The following is a 19,689-nucleotide window of genomic DNA, read 5'->3' on the forward strand; positions in this document are numbered from 1 at the left end:
TTATCTAATTAGAAATCGAAATGATCATGATCCCAAAGTTTCATATATATGTTTATGTCATTATCAGTGAAGATCGTAAACATGGAGAAAAGTTTAATCGAAGCTAACGTGGTGCCTTAAGTCATGGTGGTGCCCGTGAAATATGGGACCCCAACCAACATAACTGAAATCTGTTCACGTGATTTCACTGTTAGAACTTAGAAGCATGACCTTAGATTCGCAGCTGCAATTATTGACCTCATCGATCTGTCTCTTTCAATTTTCGGTTTACCCGACACAACATTATCATATATTGAAAGGACAGAAATTTCCTCTGACGGCCTAGCAATTTATTGTATATTAATGAGTATACTTCCTTTTGAAGGTTTCATATCAAGTTTACAGGCGATGATTGGGCTTCATGCTTGCAGAAAGCTTCCATATATATGGAACCGGAGCTCGAGATACCCTTATGTTGCATGATTCATGTCTGTTCCTAAGGTACAATAACCAAATTGCCATTTTTATTTTTTTATTTTTTATCATTTATTAATAATCTAAGTTTTGGACATTATTTTATTATTTAATTATGATAACGACTCTATATTCTTTAATTTATGCATCCCATAGAGAGATACCTTTCACTACCTCGTGCCTGGCCTATACGGCTATATATACATCTAAATCGACGGTATCTCCCATTTTCACAAAAGAACCAGAAATCTCTCATAACTGGACGTGCCTTGGAACCAAATGGGGTTGACCAAGATTTTGCTAGCCCTATACTTGACAGGTTTAACCTTAACCCATGTCATTGTCTCCGTAGCCGGAGACGAACGGCAAGACTTCTTGGATGGACACAATAAAGCTCGTGCTGAGGTCGGCCATGGCGTTAAGCCACTTGTCTGGAACCACACCCTTGCAGCCTACGCTCAAGCTTATGCTAATAAGAGGATCCCAGACTGCAAGCTGGAGAAATCAGATCCGAATGGGCCCTATGGAGAATGCCTTGCTGAAGGTCATGGTGAGTTCAAGGCTACGGATGTAGTGAATGGGTGGGTGAGTGAGAAGAAATACTATGAGCATCAAGACAACAAATGTGTTGGTGGTGAGTGCGGGTACTACACCCAGGTGATTTGGCGCGATACAAAGTATCTTGGGTGTGGCAAGTCCAAGTGCCACAATGGCCGGGTATTTGTCACTTGCAACTATTATCCTTCAGGAAATTATTATGGCGAGCGTCCATATTAAATTCTTGTACTGATGATTACCTGCGAGTATACATGTTGTTGCTCCTGTTTGTGTGGCAGTAATCGAATGTGTATGGATATGATGAAAATGAAATCATTACTACTACTATTATTAATGGAGAAGATATTATAAGTTTCTCTATGATCCACTATACTTCTCCCAAACTTGATTGTCGATCTGGTTTGGTTTTGTGCTGCAGAATGAGGTAGCGCGCAGCTGCTTCTGTTTGTTTGGTTTTTGGTTTTGTGCTGTTGAAGTTTCTGGTTCTGTAGCAGCGGTGGGGACAGATATATGGGGTTTTCATTGTTTGATAGGTTTTTTGTCTAGTTGTTGGTAGATTTTGGTGTTTTGTAGTTGTATTTGGTTGATATCTTTGTACTGTTCTGTAGTATCATTGTGCCTCAACTTATTTGCTTTGCTGAAGAGTTGTAGTGTGTTGTGTTGAAGAACTTATTCATCATAATACCACGAAAGTGTTGCATATTCCACGTGAATTTATGAACACGAAATTAATAGGTTATGGTTAAGGGATATGACTTGTTTATTTAACACAATCAAACCCGACACGCGACATTAAGGTTGATAATTTTTGACACGATTCGTGAATATAATACTAACCCAACACAGAATTAGAAGGTTATGGCTAAAGAATTTGACCCGTTTAATTAAAATGGTCGAGTTAAAATTAACTTATATAATCTTCAATGCATTCCTCAACACGAATCAAAGTGATCAATATGGGAAAACAAATTGCTATTCCTTTTTCCATCCATGCACTTCACTGTAGGAGGGAGAGAGACATATCGGTCAATTCCCTACTTTTAAGGACATCAAGAGAAGACTTTGGAGGTGAATTAAAAATGAAAATTAATTGTTATATGTTATATTTTTTATTTTATATTGCAATGATCTGATTTTCCATGCAATTAATCTTCATTTGGTAACTTTGACAAGCATGGTGCATAACCGTATTCGGAGTTTGATTTCTAAATATAACAATTTTTTATTTTTTAATAAAAGAATAATAAAAAAGTTATTTGATCGATTGAAAAAAAATATTATTAAGTCGTCACACATTTTTGACATACGGTGGAATCTCAAGCCACATTAATTTGAGGGTTTCTAGCATATATGTAATACCAAGGAGTATAGCGCTCTCTATATAAACTGAAAGAATTGAAATATAAAACTCAAATTTTATTATTTTTATTTTTGTGTTTTAGAAACATTATAAAATTTGGGATTAATTAGAGCGATTTTAACAAAAATAAAATAATTATTATGATTATATACGTGTCGTAAGCACGAATCTAAAATTTGGAGTAAATTGGACTTCGTTTGGAGTCCAATTAAAATAGAAAAGAAAGAAGTACCAAAAACTTCGTGACAAAAAACATCTGGGTCAAATGAATTCAAAATGCTTCATAAAACCCGTTAAAATGATCGTTTCGAAACAAACGTTTTAAGTTCTCGTATAATTTCGGGTCTATTGGAGTTTGGAAATGTTAGTTTCACTACAGATGCACAATTTGTGCACTCTTCCCCCTCACATGAGGGTGGGGCCCACATACTGGGCCCCACCCTCATGTGAGCGAGGGAGTGCACTTGTTGTGCACTCATAGTGCAGCAATCAATTCCCATTAGAGTTTGGAAAGACCTCAAAGATTGGGAGTAAATTTTCTGTCATGCTGCCACGTGGCAGCCAATGGACTGTGCCACCTTGCAGATTGTGTCAGCATGGCATCACCATGTGGGGCCCATTTGTAATCTTTATCACTATTTAAGAAAAAAAGAAGAGAAATCTAAACCCAACGGTTAGATAGATGGAAATAAATATCTTCTAATTAAATCCAATGGCTAGAATCCATATAGAAAGGGATCATGTTCCCTTCAAATTAAAATTCACAAATTAATTACTCTTTCACTATAAGAAATTGAAAAAAATTGAAAGATGGATACTTTAACTTGACATTTTTTTAAGTTTGAATACCTTTCTACAAAGGTGATGAAAGATCGATCAGAAATTATAAATGAAGTTTTTCCTAAATTTTAAGCGGATACAAGAGCGACATGGAGGAGGACTAACTCGGGGGACTTTTCGGTTCGGAGTGCTTATCATATGGAGAAGGAGAGGATTGAAGCTGCTGGTGGATCTTGTTCATATCAATATGATATTTTTATTATTTGAAAGAGGATTTGGGGTATGAAGGTTCCTAATTCCCTAAGAGCTTTTTATGGAGGGCTTGACATGATATTTTGCCTACTAGATATAATCTAAAGCATTGAGGTATTGATCTAGACCCCTCTTGTATTTTTTGTAATTGTGAACGGGAAACTGTTTTGCATATTTTGTGATCTTGTTGTTCAGCATCGGATGTGTGGGGTTTTTGTGGTAGAGAGGTTCAAAAATGGTCCAATTCTGGTAACTTCTTTGTGGAAATTTTGGAGTTTTTATTTGCCCGTTTTGATCCTGAGGAAGTTGAATTATTTGCTGAGATTGCTAGGACGTTGTGGTTTAGGAGGAATGATGTTGTGCATGGTGGTAATTTTTCTCACCCAAACGAAGTGATTCGAACGGCTACAACTCTGATGACTGGGTATAGGAGTGCCCAGATTCGTGTTTATGTTGAAAGGAAGCCCCTGAATGGGTCGGTAGAGCCCATAATGGTGAAGTGGAGTCCCCCTCCTGTTGGTGTTGTTAAAGCTAACTGGGATGTTGCGGTTGACTTGAAAAATGGAAAGCTGGGATATGGTTGTGTTATTAGAGATTCTAGTGGAAATTTGCAAGCTGCATCTTGCCATGTGGAATTTTTAATGGCTAATCTAGTGGTTGGGGAAGTTCTTGCAGCGCTACACACGGTGGAGTTTTGTAGAGACAAAGGTTTTTCTTCAATTGTGTTAGAGGGTGATTCCCTACTTGTGGTCCAAGCTATTAAAAATACAGGAGTAAATTGGAGTAGGATTGGTCTTACTCCAAATTCCATAACAAAGTAAGACCACCACTCCGGCCAATACTATCTACTACAAAATTTGCTTCAAAACCCAATTTCACTCTCACAGATTCCAAAGTCTTGCGTACCTGTTTGGTTTCCAAAAGGAAAACCAAAGTGGGTTTCTTAGTCCGCACCAACAAGGCAAAGAAAGGAGACGAATTAAAACTTGATTATGGTCACATCCATTCTTGAAACAATGCTTAAAAAATCGATAGCATTAAATAAAAGAATCAAACGATATTACATCAATTCTTAAATATTGGATTAAATCTTAAGAAGATGGATGTTCAATTCTTGAAATAAGGCAAAAAAAGGAAACAAATTAAAAATTGATTAGGGTCACATTCAATTCTTGAAACAAGACAGAGAAATAAGACTTTTTTCATTATTGAAACAAGGCTTAAAAAATCAATAGCATTAAATAAAAGAATCAAACGGTATTAAATCCATTCTTAAATATTGGATTAAATCATACGAAAATGAATGTTCAATTCTTGAAACAAGGCAAAGAAAGGAAACGAATTAAAAATTGATTAGGGTCACACTCTATTCTTGAAAAAAGGCAAAGAATATGACTTTTTTCATTCTTGAAAAAAGGCTTAAAAAATTGATAGCATTAAACAAAAGAATCAAACAATATTATATCCTTTTTTTTTTAACGAAAATTGCTATCATCTTGCATATAATTGGGAAAATATTGACCCAAAAAACAGGATATAGGGGCCTGAAAGCTCCCTACAAACAATGGTAAAAATACTTAGTGGAATATCTTCCAACCAAACACACTCAGCCTTGTACGAATTGCCTCTTTTGCCAACTCATGAACTACTTTGTTACAAATTCTAGGCACACGAACAAATTGTGTAGCTTGAAAGAAAATAAGTTCCTGCTGAATGTTCTCAATGAAGTGGCTTGCATAGGTGTAGTTGGGTGAACTTTGGTTTAGCTCTTGGACCACTTGACTAGCATCACCCTAAAAAATGACATATAAAAACCAGCTTCTTGACAAAATTGGATTGCATAATAAGCTGCCATTGTATCAGCCATTTTAGGAGCCACCTGCAGATTAAGAGGGATGCTTTTAGCCCCCATGAAGCTACCCTTGCAATCAGTCGTGTGCCACTATCCCCAGCCCTATCCAACCATCTTGGGCATTGACTACTGTATCCCAATTCAGCTTAATAAAACCTGAGGGGGGAAGGTGCCATCTATTAGCCACCGTAGTAGGAATGGACTCCCCAGGCTGCACCAGATCATTCACTGCTTGGTGGCACCTTATGAACTCCTCCAAAGACTTAGAAGCTTCCGAGAAGACAACATTTGGAGGAGTGAATTTCCCTTCGAAAATGAATTTGTTTCTATGTAGCCAAATGCCTCTGGACACCACTACAAAGAGGCACAACTCCTCCCTGTTGAAACACCCTATGCAATGATCAAAAACCTGCATGAAATGAACTCCTTGGCTAGCACATTTATGGAAAGAAGAGGAGTCTCCACCCTATACATCTCGGGCTGAGGGGCAACTCCAAATCGCATGAAGAGTATTTTCACCAGCATTCCCACAAATTGAGCAACAAGGATCCTCCGCCACATGCCTTTTGAAAAGATTTTCCCTAGTAGGGAGGGCATTATTGAAAGCCCTCCACAGAAAGGTTTTCACCACTTGGGGCACTTCCAAAGACCATAGGCACTGCCACACCTCTTTCCCTTTTTCCTGATAAGAGCACTGACCTTCCATATTATCTTGCACCTTCTTTGCCTAATGATATGCACTACAGACAGTGAAAACCCCAGTGGAAGTACCCCTCCATATCAAGCAGTCACGAGGAAGCGAGGGACTAAGAGGAATCTGTGGAAAATACTGCAGAAATCAGGTCAACATTCCATCTCTTCAAATTCGGATCTATCAACTCCACCACCTTAGCATTCCTAGAAAGAATCTTTGGGGTTGACTGAACAGAAAAAGTTGTAAGGGTAGTCAACCATCTATCACCCCAAATGTTAACCTGCCTACCATCCCCAACACGCCACCACAAACCCTGTTGAAGCAACTCCCTGGATTTGAAAATATTGCGCCGGGCATAAGATGGCCGATTACCCAACTCAACCTCCATAAAACCTGATTGAGGAAAATATTTAGCCTTGAGGATCATTGCAGCAATGGAATTCGGCTCTTTAATAAGTCTCTACCCTTGCTTGGCAAGTAAAGCCTTGTTGAATAACACAAGGTCCCCAAAACCAAGCCCACCAACAGACTTTGCCTTCCCATCTTATATCAACTCAACCAATGAATTTTAGAGGTTTTAGCCATGTGACCCCACCAAAAGTTCTGTATCAAGCTATTAATTTCTTTACAAAGTTCCGCATTGCCTTTAACAACACCCCTTTGCCTGCTTGTGACAAGAATTTCACCTTCCAATTGCTGATACGGCTCCACACCCTTTCCTTAATGGATTGGAAAGCTTGAGACCTAGACTTCCCTACAAAAGAGGGGAGCCCTAAGTAGAAGTCAATCCTGTGAGTTTCAGTTAGGCCAAACAATCTAATGATCTCCTGCTTTCTCTACAAACTAGTATTTCTACTGAAAAAATTGAGGTCTTCTGGAGATTGATTTTATGACCTGAACCGGCTTCATAAACTTCTAGGATTTTCAACAACCTTCTCCACTCCATTGAATTTGCTTTGCAGAACAATAGACTGTTGTCGGCAAAGAGTAAGTGACTAAGCCGTGGCCTTCTTGGAGACGTAGGAACCCCAGTTATAACCCCCTTCCGTTCTATTTGGCTCAACAAGGCACTCAAATTTTCCACACAAAGGAGAAAAAGATAGGGTGAGATTGGGTCACCTTGGCGAATGCCCCTAGTAGGTCAGATCATCCCTATTGGATTCCCATTTACAAGCAGTGAATAAGTCATGGACCTAACACAGGCTATGACCAAAGTAATCCATTTGGTATGAAAACCCATCCTGACCATGACTGCCTCTAGAAAAGTCCACTTAACTCTATCGTATGCTTTGCTCATGTTGAGCTTCACCCCCATGAAACCAATTTTTCCCCACATCCTTGTCTGCATTGAGTGAAGGGTCTCATATGTAGTAAGAATATTGTCAGTTATCAATCTGCCCGGGATAAAGGCACTTTGCACAGGGGAGATGAGGTTCGGCAATATCAATTTAAGCCTATTTGCCAGAACCTTAGAAATCACTTTGTAGACCACATTACAGAGACTAATGGGTCTAAACTCAAAAATATGTTCAAGGTTCTTCTTCTTCAGAATAAGGGCTATATGTGTAGTGTTTACTCTTCCATCCAGAACCCCAGTATGGAAGAAATTTAAAATGACAGAAAATACCTCCTGATGAATAGTCACCCAGTTATGTTTGTAGAAGCAAGCCGAGAAGCCATCTGGACCAGGAGCTTTCATGGGAGGCATCTGGTTCAGGGCAGTAGAAATTTCCTCCATAGAGAATTCAGCCACCAATTTGTTATTCATCTCCTGTGAGACCTCTTGTGAGACCTTCTGCGTCAACACTCGAGTACAAGCTTCTACTTCAAGGCTCGAACCTGAGGTGAAAAGATCTTGGTAGTACTCAATGAAAGCCTGCCCGATAGTTTCCTTTTCAGAACACAAGCACCCATACATAGTCATTATTCTTTTGATTTGGTTGCGCCGTTGTCTCTAGTTTGCATAGGCGTGGAAATATTTGGTATTTCGGTCACCTAAGGTCAGCCAGTTTTCCTTGGCCCTTTGACGCTAGAGAAGATGAATGTTCAATTCTTGAAGCAAGAAAAAGAAAGGAAACGAATTAAAAATTGATTAGGGTCACATTCCATTCTTGAAACAAGGCTTAAAAAATTTATAGCATTAAATAAAAGAATCAAACAATATTAAATCCATTCTTAAATATTGAATTAAATCCCAAAGAAGATGAATGTTCAAATCTTGAAACAAGGCAAAGAAAGGAAACAAATTAACCGGCCCTAGACTTCACCCCTTAGAAAACAAATTTGAGAGGAGGAAGGAGCTGCTCCTTCCTTCTCTCACTTTCCCTTTCTAGTCCCTGTTCCTACCGTCCCCCTCCCATTCTGGTTTTTTCTTTTGTTTGTAGGTGTTCTCCGACCAAATCAGCAATTTTGGCCTCTCCATTATGCATCCGTCCATCTACCTCCGTGCTGTGTCGTTCATCTCCTCCCTGACTACTGCTGCTATTTGTTGGTAGTGTTTTTGCTTTGAATAAGAGTTTTCTTGTCTTTTGATTTACCTTCATGGGCGATCTATATGAATAAGGTTAGTTAGGTGTAAGGGGTATCTCTCAAAGCTTGGAAAGTTCGGTGTGAGAAGTTATCTCTCACGGCCGGTTTAAATAATTTTTTTTAGGATATTTGGCTACCCTTATCTTAGATCTAGTCTCCTCGGAGCAGATCGACTCTTTAACAATTTTTGTATATGGGTTAGCGGAAGATAAAAGACATAGATATCATTTTATTGTAAGAATTTTGTTTATATCTATGATAATGTAACCTCATACCATGTGGCTATAATTTTGCAAAGCTTTATGTTTTGTGATGTGAGAGCTTTATACTTGTAATCTTTTATCAATGAAATACTCAGATATTTCGTTAAAAAAAAAAAAAAGAAAAAAAAAAGAAATGAATTAAAAATTGATTAGGGTCACATTCCATTTTTTTTGAACAAAAGATTTGAGTATTTCATTGATAAAAGATCACGAGTATAAAGCTCTTACATCACAAAGCATAAAGTTTTACAAAATCATAGTCACGTGCTATGAGGTTACATAATTATAGATGCAAGCAAATTTCTTACAATAAAGTGTTATCTATGACTTTCATCTTCCGCTAACCCATATGCAAAAAATATAGTTAAAGAGCAAATCTACTTCGAGTAGACTAGATCTAAGTCAAAGATAGCTAAATATCCTAAAAATTTATTTAAACCGGCTGTGAGAGATAACTCTTCAAACCGAACTATTCAGGCCGTGAGAGATAACCCCTCACGCTTGACTAACTTTCAACTCATAGATTGCCTATGAGGACAAATCTAAAGAAAAGAAAACTCTTATTCAAAGAAAAATCACAACTAGCAAACAGCAACAACGGCCAGGGAGGAGATGAATGGCACAACACAAAGGTAGATGGAAGGTGTATAGTGAATAGGCCAAAATTGCTGATCTAGTCGGAGAACACCTACAAACAAAATAAAAAACCAGAATAGGAAGGGGAGGGTAGGAGCGGATAGCATAAAGAGAAAAATAGAGGAGGAGGGAGCAGATATGCTCCCTCCTCCTCTCAGATTTGTAGTCACATTCCATTCTTGAAACAAGGCAAAAAAATAGTATTTTTTGTTTTATTCTCTTTTACATTTTATACGTTATTCAAAATGAGGAGAAAAATTAAATGTTAAGAAGATGGAAAATCTCCAAACATTTTCTTCAATTACAAACTATTATCTTTTTAAGTTTACATCCTCTTTCTTTTTCTTTTTTTCCCCCCTCTATTTCTATATTCAAATTTACTAGTTATAAAATAAAAAAAATATTAGTTACCAACAACTCATCAGTTGTATTAATTTTTGTTTTGATTTGATTTCATGAATGAATTAGTTTTTATTAGAGTAAATTGTAATTTTATAAAGATTATGTTTAAAATATGATCTAAACTTATAATTTTATGCATAACGATCATTTTGTTATAGAAGATTAATATCACATAGATTTATGAATTCATTTTAAAATTACACAAATTTAAAATTATATCAATTTATTTAGAACTAATTTGTCTTTTCCTATGCAGGTTGAAAGTGTTAGATAATAATATTATAAAAATTACAGGGAATTTGTAGAATAATAATATCATTAAACTATGGAAAATGTTAATTTATTTATATTTGATGGTGTAAGGTAAGTTTTTTTATTTTTTATTTTTAATTTTAAGATCAGACCGAACGGTCTAATTCAAAAAAAAAAAAAAAAAAAATCAAAACAGATCATCAATTTTATTTTATTTAAAAGATCAAATGGTTAGCTTTGGATCTAACCATTTGATATATATATATATATATTTTTTGAAGATAAGTGTTAAACATGTGTTTCTCATGTAGATTCTAGAGACCTACGAACACATCCTAGCCGCTGGATTTATTTGGGAACATCCTAATTGTCTACTTCTTATCATCTGCATTAAATTTAATCAATTAACCTCACTCACTTAAAATTTGATCAAACGACTATGGATAAAAGATCTTATACACATCTCACCATCTTGACCGTTCAATCCTAATAACCCTAAAGACCATTAGAGACATTTGCACTTTCTCTCATATCCTGTTTCATTTCCTACATTACTCTTCATTTTACTTCTTAGTCTTCTCTTATCTTCCGCTCTAGGCGCTCCTCTCTCTATCTCCTATTAACAAAACCTTGTATATGATTCACAGTTTTGGTATCATCGTTTGCCTTCGTGCTAGCAGGTCTCTCTCTCAAAGATTTATGCAATCTACTCCTACTTTTTTTTTTTTTTTAAATGATCAAGTTTTGTAAAGAGATCACCAAACCACAAACGAAAATAATCGCAGCAAACAACCAAGAGGCTTCCATAGACTAGCAGCAGGGCAAGGTGAACGACAGGAAGTCACATCCACATAGGCCCAAGGACAAGGTATTTGCTTCTTTGTGATTTTAGCGTATTGGGTGTTCTGATTTTGGGCCAACTTGTGGGATGTGCTGGTCTTTGTGGCCTCATTTGACTAATCTGAACCTGGGTGGATACTTTTTTTGACTACATTTGAATATGGACAAATGAGATTACATTGTTTTATGTTGTATTTTAGTCGTTAATGTAAATTTGATCTTTTTTTTTTTTTTTCCGTTTATATATATATGTTAGAATAATACGATACTTGCCATATTTGTGGAAGAATATTTTCGTAATATCATTAGTATATCACGAAAATATTCTTCCACCCAATTATAGTATTATTAGATATTGTTGTATGAATGTAATTAAAATTCACAAATTAATTACTCTTTCATTATAAGAAATTGAAAAAAAATTGAAAGATGGATACTTTAAATTGACATTTTTTTAAGTTTGAATACCTTTCTACAAAGGTGATGAAAGATCGATCAGAAATTATAAGTGAAGTTTTTCCTAAATTTTAAGCGGATACAAGAGCGACATGGAGGGGGACTAACTCGGGGGACTTTATGGTTCGGAGTGCTTATCATATGGAGAAGGAGAGGATTGAAGCTGCTGGTGGATCTTGTTCATATCAATCTGATATTTTTATTATTTGAAAGAGGATTTGGGGTATGAAGGTTCCTAATTCCCTAAGAGCTTTTTATGGAGGGCTTGCCATGATATTTTGCCTACCAGATATAATCTAAAGCGTTGAGGTATTGATCTAGACCCCTCTTGTATTTTTTGTAATTGTGAACGGGAAACTGTTTTGCATATTTTGTGGTCTTGTTGTTCAGCATCGAATGTGTGGGGTTTTTGTGGTAGAGAGGTTCAAAAATGGTCCAATTCTGGTAACTTCTTTGTGGAAATTTTGGAGTTTTTATTTGCCCGTTTTGATCCTGAGGAAGTTGAATTATTTGCTGAGATTGCTAGGACGTTGTGGTTTAGGAGGAGTGATGTTGTGCATGGTGGTAATTTTTCTCACCCAAACGAAGTGATTTGAACGGCTACAACTCTGATGACTGGGTATAGGAGTGCCCAGATTCGTGTTTATGTTGAAAGGAAGCCCCTGAATGGGTCGGTAGAGCCCATAATGGTGAAGTGGAGTCCCCCTCCTGTTGGTGTTGTTAAAGCTAACTGGGATGTTGCGGTTGACTTGAAAAATGGAAAGCTGGGATATGGTTGTGTTATTAGAGATTCTAGTGGAAATTTGCAAGCTGCATCTTGCCATGTGGAATTTTTAATGGCTAATCTAGTGGTTGGGGAAGTTCTTGCAGCGCTACACACGGTGGAGTTTTGTAGAGACAAAGGTTTTTCTTCAATTGTGTTAGAGGGTGATTCCCTACTTCTGGTCCAAGCTATTAATAATACAGGAGTAAATTGGAGTAGGATTGGTCTTATTATAGATGATATTCGAAATATATTAAAGGGATTCAAGTGGTGGAAGATTTGCCATACTAAACGACAAGGAAACAAGGCGGCCCACACATTGGCACAAGTAGGAGTTCAACAAGCTTTAAGTTGTACTTGGATTGATTGTACGCTTGATTTTATTTTTCATATTATTGTTTCAGAGCTTCCATCTCTGATTGTATAGAGCTTCTATGCTCTGGTTGATTTCACTTTTTAATGAGATCAGTAATATTTCTTCAAAAAAAAAAAAAAAAAATAGAGCGACATGGAATAGGATCCTCTCCATTCCATTTAATGAAATAGATATTATCCATTTCAAATGAAAGGTCAGAATTTAAAATTGATGCATCTAATAGTGTATATGAAGTCAATGTTGACACGTCTTTTAAAAATTTAAATAATGTGAAATCATGTACAACATTAAATGTATCAACTTAAATTTTGACCATAAAATAGATAGATTCAATTTTATTTGAAATGGAAAAGATCCTATTCCCCTATGGTATAGAATCCTCTACTGTTGGTAAATCTCCATTGGCTAATTTAAAATTTTCCACATCATATTTCCACCGCTCTCACCAAGTCACCATCTTCATACATAGGTCCACACACTCCATATCCTTACCTTTTTACCACATGTTTTTGTCCAAACTTCCAGATGTGCCCCTGTCTTTTATAATTTTATTGGTCCCCATATCCCCCATGCCAGAGCTATAACTTTTCCCCTTGTGGCCTAGATTCCTTTTTACCCCTTTCGAATCAGGCCTCGTTTAATAACTCTTTCCCCTTCTCCTCCCCTTATTTTCATCTCTCCCAAAAAAATATCAATTCAAAACATTCTTAACATTTTTTACTTTTTATATCACATCAACAATTTTTTATTACTATTTAGGGTGCGTTTGGGATTTCGATTTCGTAGACAATAAGTGCGATTTTAAACCAAATCGCAGAACATAAATCGTTTGGGAACTGCGTTTTTAAAAATTGCGATTTGACAACGCAGAAAATCTGCTATTTCAAATCGCAGGTAAGATGATGCTTTTTTGAAAACGCAGAATTTTAAAGGCTAATTTGCGATTTTAAATGCTAAACTGCGATTTTGCCAAACACTTAACTGCGTTTTTAAAAATCACTTTTTTTAAATCGCACATTTTAAAATCATGATTTTAAATCGCACTTTTTGAAATTGCAAACCCAAACGGACCCTTAAATAAAAAAACCTACTACAATATAAATTTTTTTTCTTCATTTTTTCATATAAATTCTCTCTACTTTATATCACATCAATCACTTTTTACTTTCACTCAACAAAAATATTCTCCCATAAAGGGAGGGGAGGGGGATTACTAAACGGGGCCTCATGAATCCTCCATACAAGGGACACTTCCTTTTTCATGATCAGCCAAATCAAAGGTAGTTAATTTGTTTGCAGGAAAAAAGGGTTACCGTTTGACGTCCAAGTGTAATTTTCAAGAATCTTGGGTATTATCCTCCTTAATTGCTAGTTATTTGGACATATAATGTGAAATGCTAATTTGAAACTTGAAAGATAATATAAGGCAGAATATAAAAATAGATAATTAGATATAAAGAACTATGCATTTTGGTCTATGACTTATGTTCACAGGATACAGCCAAATGGCTCAATTTTGCTCTTAATTCTTTGAATGATGTTTACAATATAACAAACTCTTATTTGTACGAGAATTAGATAATAAAAATAGACTTTAACTACAACTAAGTAATAGTCTTCAACTATAACTTGTGATAGACTTCAATTATAGGGACCTAGATTATAGTCTTTAACTATGATTAGGTGATAGTCTTAATTGTAATTAGGTCACAATCCTCAATTGTGACAATCTTTAACTGTATTTTAAAATTTTGAACTCCTAATATACTCTAATAGAACTTAATTACCTAATCGAGTAGGTGGTTAGATCGACGACTCAAAATTTACTTGAACGGTGAATTCTAAGCAATTCGAGCAAGTAATTGCCGTAAGTGGATCCTTATCGTTCCCGGGCCCTCTTAAATTTGATAGGTATATCACAAAATTATTGTTAATTTTTTTTTTTTTTTTAGCATGATCGGAATTTAAAATTAGGGTTCTCTAATCTCGATCTATACATGCATCTTAGGAAAACTTATGGCAAGACTTTATAAAAACTTTATACAACTTTATGAGATTTAAAAACTCTATGGAATTATATATCTTAGAAATCGAAATGATGACGATCCAAATTGATGTTATACGTTAATATCATTATCAGAACTAATTAAGGTCGTAAGCATGGAGAAAAGTCTGAAGCTAATATGGCGCCTTAAGTCATGGTGGTGCCCGTGAAATATGGGGCCCCAACAAACATTACTGAAATGTGTTCACGTCACTACAAAAAACATTGCATTTTGCCACGTGCATTTTGACACGTGTACGGACACTGTACACGTGTCAAACAGGTTGCCACGTGCTCTTTGCCACGCGTGTCAGATGTGGATGTCACTAACTATGCATTTTGACACGTGTATTCAAATACACGTGTCCAGTTAGATTGACACGTGTATTTTCATACACGTGTCCATTTTATTTATTTATTTTAAAAAAATTTCAAATTGTATTTTTTAATTTAATTAAATTTTTAATTTAATTCTTTAATTATATTTTTAATTTAAATTAAAAATACCATTAAATAATTAAACAAAAAATTAAATTAAATTAAAAAATACAATTTGAATTTTTTTTTTTTAATTTAGTTTTGATTATTGTCTTTTTAAATTTGTTTGGGTTAATTAATTAATTTTTTTTTTTTTTTAAAAAAGAATTTCTTATTTCCGACCACAAACAACGCAATGTTTATTTTACCCAAAAATAAAACAAAATCAAATTACACAAATCAATAATTAATAACGTATTTGTTAAATATGCAAATCTTTACAAACAAAAAATAATTACACAAAATATCTACAAATCCGAAGCGCGTCCCTGCGAAGCACGAGGTACCGTCCCAGGCATGTTATCCCCAACCGGCGATTGCTGCGCAAGGGATGGTGTAGTGGGTGAAGGTGTAGCAACAGGGGAGTGCTGGCTCAGCCGTTGTCCAACAGGCAACAACGTACCAACCGTTGTCGAATTATCTGCAAATAATATAGACAATTAAAGTATATAATATTACTTACAAAATTAAAGGGGTACTGAAAACAAATTGAAAGTAATTTTGTCCTATACACAATATAAATCATACCTGCAGATGCACTACTAATAGACGACGTACTACCTACGTGTGCAGGTGAAGACTGAGCACCAAGACATGGTTGTGATACTCCAATGGAGGACATGAAGACCTCGAACTGTCGCATGCGCTGCTCCAATGCGTCATTCCTCTCTCGCTCAGCCCGTAACTCCGCTAGGATTTCTTCCATCTTCTGGGCGTGTTCGGCTCAATCCCGAGACGTGCCCTCAGATGGTCCCCCCTGTGAGCGAGGCCTGTATGAGAAACATGTCCCCCGAACAGGTGTAACGTTTGGCCCAACCTGCCGAACCCTCCCCGCATACTCAGGCCTCCCAACCGCCTGTTCGTACGCGTCATTCGGTGCCCACCGCATCGTGTCTGCTGAGACGCTCTGCATGACGGTTGGATCACTGGATAAACTCTGCGTCATCCTCTCCTGTACGTCGTCAACATGAAAAACTCATATACTGAATAATGGCATATCACACATAATTTAGAAATATTAGTAAATTAGATCAGTAGCATACGCATAGGACCCGTGTACGTTCATTCAAGTAAGTGCTGTCCTTCCTTGTGTGGGTTTTCACGAACGACGCGGCGCGAGTGGGGGGCGTGCCAGATGTACATGTCTGTCGTCATCCAGTTGAAATATATAACAAACAGAGAGCGAGAAAATAGTGTAAACAAAAAGAAATACAATTACCACCAAATATTAAAAATGTAAACATATATTTTTTCACACCTCCTCGTGATTAAATCTAGCATAACTTTTGGATCCCGTGCAATGGGGAAGGTCATTCTGCTCCCGCAGTCTCTTCATCCGTTCAGAGGTCGCCTACGAATTAAACATGAAAATAAAAATGTAAGCATTGACACACTTAAAGTAGTAATAAAATTATATGGTTAGTTATTAAAATACCACAACATTTTTTTGTCATACAATTAAAAGCCTACATACCCTTTTATGCTCAGTGCACCAATCGCTCAGCAAGAACTCTACATCTGCTGCGTCATACTTCGCAAAAAAATTATCCGGCACTCTCGCACGGATAATCTCGGGCGTGTCACCGTCTTGAATATTTAGCTTGGTTTTGAACCGCGACTTCCACGAGCGGTGCTTCCGACCTATATCATTTCACGCTTACTGTTGTGCCTTGCGCTTGTCTATTGATACAGGTAGATAGAACTCCTCCTGCACATTCAATTTAAGCATTATAGGTTTAAAAACTTCAAGAAAAACTTAATTTTAAGTTTAATTCAAATAAATAAATAAAATATATTTTTAAAACATACCATCAGCGCGTCCCACATAGCTTGCTTAATCTGCTTATCTACCATCGCCCATTCATCCCGCATATGTATGTAGGACCCGCTCCTGATAAGTCTGCCCTCAGCTCGCCTAAAACGATTGCAGGCTCGTCCTACAGGTTGTAGAGCAACATTGTATTGCAACACAACCTACTTCCCCCTCGGGAGCACCCAGTTTCTCTCTGGGTCCCTAATCACCTCATAATATATGGTTCCGTCTGGATTGTACCCTAATGAAAAAGAATATACAACATTTAATTGGTTAACACTAAAAAACATAATTATATCAACAAATTGTAAATTCAATTTATTTTTCATTCAAACTTAATATTTATTTTTGGTAAAAAATAATATGAGTTATAAGGTTGTCTAAATATGTACTTACCCATCAACCGAATCTGCTCAATATCTATGTGCTGGGTCGCTGAGTCGCCTGCGACCTCCTCGCCAACCCTTCCCGCTGGTAGGGGCTGCTGATCATCATCTGAAAGCATATCCTAGGGGCTATCGAGGGCCAACTGATCGGTACCCAACATCGCAACGTCCTCTTCATGGGTACTCTGGCTCCCCCTAGATCTGGCATCTGACTCTCAACGTAAAGTGGCACCTGGCTCTCACCAGATACAGGCATCTGGCTCTCTCTAGGCCCCGGGCCTTGACTCGCGGTCGATGCTGGCATCTGTCTGAACCCCATAATCTGGCCCTGCATCGCTACCTGGGCTGGCACATGCCTCAACCCCACAGCCGGTATCTGCATCTCCCCAGTCTGTGACAGATGAAATCTCTCATCCTATGTCTCACTGTTAGGGTTACATGCCATAGGTATACTATATGTATACGGAAAGTACGGCGCATAACCCTGTGGCCCCATCCCCTCTCGCACCCACCATCGAGCCACGTTACCTGGTGGGGTTAACCCTATCTGAGATAATGTCGGGGGCTCCGACAATGGAGAACTGCAAGGTCCAACTGTGTTGGTCTGCCCGTGATCTGACGTGGGCACGACCACCATACCCGGCATCAACGGTCTATAAGTGGCATCTGGGTGGTGTGGCCACGCCGCAGTATATAATGCCGTCGAATCTGTAGGCGTGGTCATGGGGGGCACGGGTGGGCGGGGTGCCCGATATGCATTTGGAGGGGGTCTCTGGTCCATCGATACCTGCGAACAATTGTAGACAAATCAATTAAAATTTGTATTTTATATACTTGAAATGAATATGCAAATTATACAACGAAATTTATGCAAATAATAAAAATTTGTATTGAGTTCAAGCGAATTGTACGAACAATATATATATCAGTCATTGTATCACGGTAGCTTCGATCGGATCAATGTCGGGCCTGTCGTACTCGAATTCGTAATTCGTATCGGGTAGGTCATCAGTGGCTAGTACGAGCGGTACGCACTCATGGTAGGTTGTACCTGCCTCATTACTCCCTTCCCCCTGACCAACGTTGTACACATTGCGCGGTTTGGTCCTAACTGCACAAACCCAATTTGGGTTCCTACCATCTTCGACGTAGAATACTTGATCTACCTGAGATGTAAGCACGTACGGCTCGACCTTCATCAGTTCTCCCCTATGGACGAGGTGATCGAAGTTGACAAACACTAGGCCATACTCATCTATTGTGAATCCTCTGTCCATCGTGGGGTCTTCCCAATTGCACTTAAATAGGACGTACGTAGTACTATTATAGTACTCGACCTCAACTATATCGGTTAACTGCCTGTAGTACGTTTTGCCTTCAACGGTTGGAACACATACGCCACTATTCTGCGTCCTCCTTCCCACATCATGGGCAAGCGTGCGGAACAATTTCCCATTTACCACGTACCTGTTGTACTTGACCGCTGTCTCCTTTAGCCCTCTATAACGCATAACCAAGTTGTGGCCCAATTCCTCTCTACGTTGATCGTTCAGACCATCGACCTATGTTATAATTACAAATATTAAACATCACATTGGTTAATTACATTGAACCCGCATAAATTTATTATTATCTCAAAATTACCACTATTTCCTTACATATGCACGGTATCATTCGCAGAACTGCTCATGATGTTGTGCTTCAATAAGAGCCTCCGTAATGCGAGCCCTAGTGCATGATCGCTTAAGTGCGTCCTTGTGCATCCTACATTCAGCGGGAATATACAATTATGTAATAATTGTTATTAATTATTTTATTTGAATTCTGTTAAATATATAAACACTACTTACATCCACAAATTGTGAAACTCTTCAGAGTTGAACACAATATAACGATGAATCTGGTGCATTGTCAATCGGTTCAGTGTAACTCGCGTGCCCGCCCCCTTGGATCCATCTGGATTTCTCTGAGGTCTGTTGTGGAATGTTGGTGCGTTATTCAGATACCTTGAACAGAACGTTACCAACTCGGTCGCTATGTACCCCTCTGTAATGCACCCCACAGGAGTCGCTTTGTTACGCACATTAGACTTGAAACTCTCAAGACTCCTGGTGTACCCACATACACGACATTTGGATTGTCGTCAATTAGGGTTACATTTAAATCAAAATATATATGTACATATTAAATGCCGAATTTTACCTCTCAGCCGAGTACATCCACCTATACTGCACGGGTCCGCCGAGTCTACACTCGTGCACAAGATGCAAGACCAAGTGAACCATGCTGGTAAAAAACCTGGAGGAAATACTTGTTCTAGCTTGCACAAAGTTATACAAACGTCACCATGCAGTCGGTCCATATCTTCTTGTGATAGCTTGGTTGAGCATATGCCTCTAAAAAATGCTGAAATTTCCACAAGAGGTTTAACAACTTTATCTGG

General features: G+C 37.6%; 1 protein-coding gene across 1 annotated transcript; it reads left to right on the plus strand.

The window, feature by feature from the left end:
* The first annotated feature begins 362 nt into the window (after positions 1 to 362).
* Positions 363 to 1,371, plus strand: LOC133882740 (basic form of pathogenesis-related protein 1-like). The gene is made up of 2 exons (XM_062321958.1): positions 363 to 480; positions 610 to 1,371. Exon 2 carries the CDS (start codon positions 733 to 735, stop codon positions 1,228 to 1,230), a length of 498 nt encoding a protein of 165 aa, XP_062177942.1. The 5' UTR covers positions 363 to 480; positions 610 to 732; the 3' UTR covers positions 1,231 to 1,371.
* Positions 1,372 to 19,689: the final 18,318 nt, after the last annotated feature.

This window comes from Alnus glutinosa, chromosome 11 (assembly GCF_958979055.1).
Source record: "Alnus glutinosa chromosome 11, dhAlnGlut1.1, whole genome shotgun sequence".
In the NCBI taxonomy this organism is placed as follows: Eukaryota; Viridiplantae; Streptophyta; class Magnoliopsida; order Fagales; family Betulaceae; genus Alnus; species Alnus glutinosa.